The following is a 2474-nucleotide window of genomic DNA, read 5'->3' on the forward strand; positions in this document are numbered from 1 at the left end:
AAAACGCAGCCAGGAGAGCGCGTCGCTGCCACAGCCGCCGCCGCCTCCTCTCCAGCTCGAGACTGGCCCGGGAGAGCGGCGGCAGCTGCGGCGCGGACGGCTGAGCGGACCGAGGCCGGCCTCGCATCCTCCGGGCCTCCGCAGCCGCCCCCTCGGGCCCGCAGCGCGCGCCCCGCGTCCAGCGCCCCCGCCCCGCCGCGGAGCCCGGCCGAGCGGCTGCTGCAGAGACCAAACTTTCCCGCCCCCACCCCGCCCCCAGCGACCACCTACAGCTCTCTCCCCCGCTCCGCCGCGAGCCGCCGGAGAACCGGGAGCCGCGGGCTGCCCAGAGCCGAGCTTCCTTCTCCTTACCTCGCCTCTCCCCTCCAGGAAAACCGCAACTCCGGGGCGGTCTGGCTAGGTGCCCGGCCGCGGGGCAGCCTCCGGGCGCTAGGAGTCTCGCCGCCCCGGCCTCCGGGAGCACGAGCGCCAACTCGGATTTAAAGGGCCAGAGTCCCGCCCGTCCCGTCCTTCCTCGCAGCCCGCTGGGCCCGGGCTTCCCTCGGACCGAGAAAAAAGCCAAGAGGAGGCCGAAGGGCACCCTGCCCTGCCCACGCCTCCGCCGCCGGCTCCAGCGCTCGGCCTCTGACCACCTGGGGGGAGGCGCCGAGAGAGTGTGGCCGGGGAGCTGGCGCGCCCCGCCCGCCACTCTGCGCGCGGGTCGGCCACCGTCCGGCCAGAAGTTGGCGAGCGGCGGAGAGCTGAGCGGGCCCAGGAGGGCAGGCGCGGAGCCCCCCCAAGCAGCTGGCAGAAGGCAGGAGAGAGACGGCGAGAGGGTCTGGGGGCAGAGAGGGCGGGGTGGCGAGGCTGGGCGGGCCGAGCGGGGGTTAGTGGAGACCGCCAGGCCCCCGCTACCGGGTGCGGAGCCACACTGCCGTCCAGCGGGGGCCGGAGGGCGGTAGAGGCGCCGGGGGCGATGCCGCGGCCGGGGAAGAGCTCGTACAGCGACCAAAAGCCGCCCTACTCGTACATCTCGCTGACCGCCATGGCCATCCAGCACTCCGCCGAGAAGATGCTGCCGCTGAGCGACATCTACAAGTTCATCATGGAGCGCTTCCCCTACTACCGCGAGCACACGCAGCGTTGGCAGAACAGCCTGCGCCACAACCTCTCCTTCAACGACTGCTTCATCAAGATCCCGCGGCGGCCGGACCAGCCCGGCAAGGGCAGCTTCTGGGCGCTGCATCCCGACTGCGGCGACATGTTCGAGAACGGCAGCTTCCTGCGGCGCCGAAAGCGCTTCAAGGTGCTGCGCGCCGAACACACTCACCTGCACGCGGGAAGCACCAAGGGCGCGCCGGGCGCCGGGCCCGCAGGGCACCTTCACCCGCACCACCCGCACCACCACCACCACCACCACCACCACCACGCGGCCGCGCACCACCACCATCACCACCACCCGCCCCAGCCGCCGCCCCCGCCGCCGCCGCACATGGTGCATTACTTCCATCAGCAGCCGCCTCCAGCCCCGCAGCCGCCGCCGCACCTCTCGTCGCAGCCCGCGCAGCAGCCGCCCCAGCAGTCGCAGCCCCAGCCGCCGTCCCACCCGGGCAAGATGCAGGAGGCGGCGGCGGTGGCGGCGGCCGCGGCGGCCGCGGCGGCCGCGGCGGTGGGGAGCGTGGGGCGCCTGTCGCAGTTCCCGCCCTACGGGTTGGGCTCCGCCGCCGCGGCCGCCGCGGCCGCGGCCGCGTCCACGTCGGGCTTCAAGCACCCGTTCGCCATCGAGAACATCATCAGCCGGGACTACAAGGGCGTGCTGCAGGCCGGCGGGCTGCCCTTGGCGTCGGTCATGCACCACCTGGGTTACCCCGTGCCAGGTCAGCTCGGCAACGTCGTCAGCTCCGTGTGGCCGCACGTGGGCGTCATGGATTCGGTGGCCGCCGCCGCCGCCGCCGCCGCGGGGGTCCCCGTGGGCCCGGAGTACGGGGCCTTCGGGGTGCCGGTCAAGGCCCTGTGCCATTCGGCAAGCCAGAGCCTGCCTGCCGTGCCGGTGCCCATCAAGCCCACCCCCTCGCTGCCGCCGGTGGCCGCGCTGCCTCCGACGCTCACTGTCCCCGCGGCCGCGCAGCAGCCGCCGGCGCCGTCCACCGTGTGCCCTGCGGCTGCGGCCTCTCCCGCCGCCTCCCTGCTGGAGCCCACCGCCCCGACTGCGGCAGAGAGCAAGGGCAGCTCCCTGCACTCGGTGCTGGTGCACTCCTAGGGGACCTGGAGGGCGGGGGAGGCGAAAGCGTGCAGGGACTCCCTGTCCTGGGCTGCCCGGGAGGGAGAGGGCGCCCTGAGGCTGGGCAGAGCTGGCGAGCCTGAGCCTTTGCGGCAAAGGAAGGTCTTCGAACGGACAAACCCGAAAGTGGATTCTCCAGTGGTTGAATAAATATAACACTTATGGTGTCTGTGTTTATACTATGTTGTACAATCAGATTAATGAAAGCCAATTT

At 72.3% G+C, this 2474-nt stretch overlaps 1 protein-coding gene across 1 annotated transcript; it reads left to right on the forward strand.

Moving 5' to 3' along the window:
- The first annotated feature begins 940 nt into the window (after positions 1-940).
- On the forward strand, positions 941-2239 carry FOXB2 (forkhead box B2). The gene has a single exon (XM_045468270.1). It carries the CDS (start codon positions 956-958, stop codon positions 2237-2239), a length of 1284 nt encoding a protein of 427 aa, XP_045324226.1. The 5' UTR covers positions 941-955.
- Positions 2240-2474: the final 235 nt, after the last annotated feature.

This window comes from Leopardus geoffroyi, chromosome D4, assembly GCF_018350155.1.
Source record: "Leopardus geoffroyi isolate Oge1 chromosome D4, O.geoffroyi_Oge1_pat1.0, whole genome shotgun sequence".
NCBI classification, from domain to species: Eukaryota; Metazoa; Chordata; class Mammalia; order Carnivora; family Felidae; genus Leopardus; species Leopardus geoffroyi.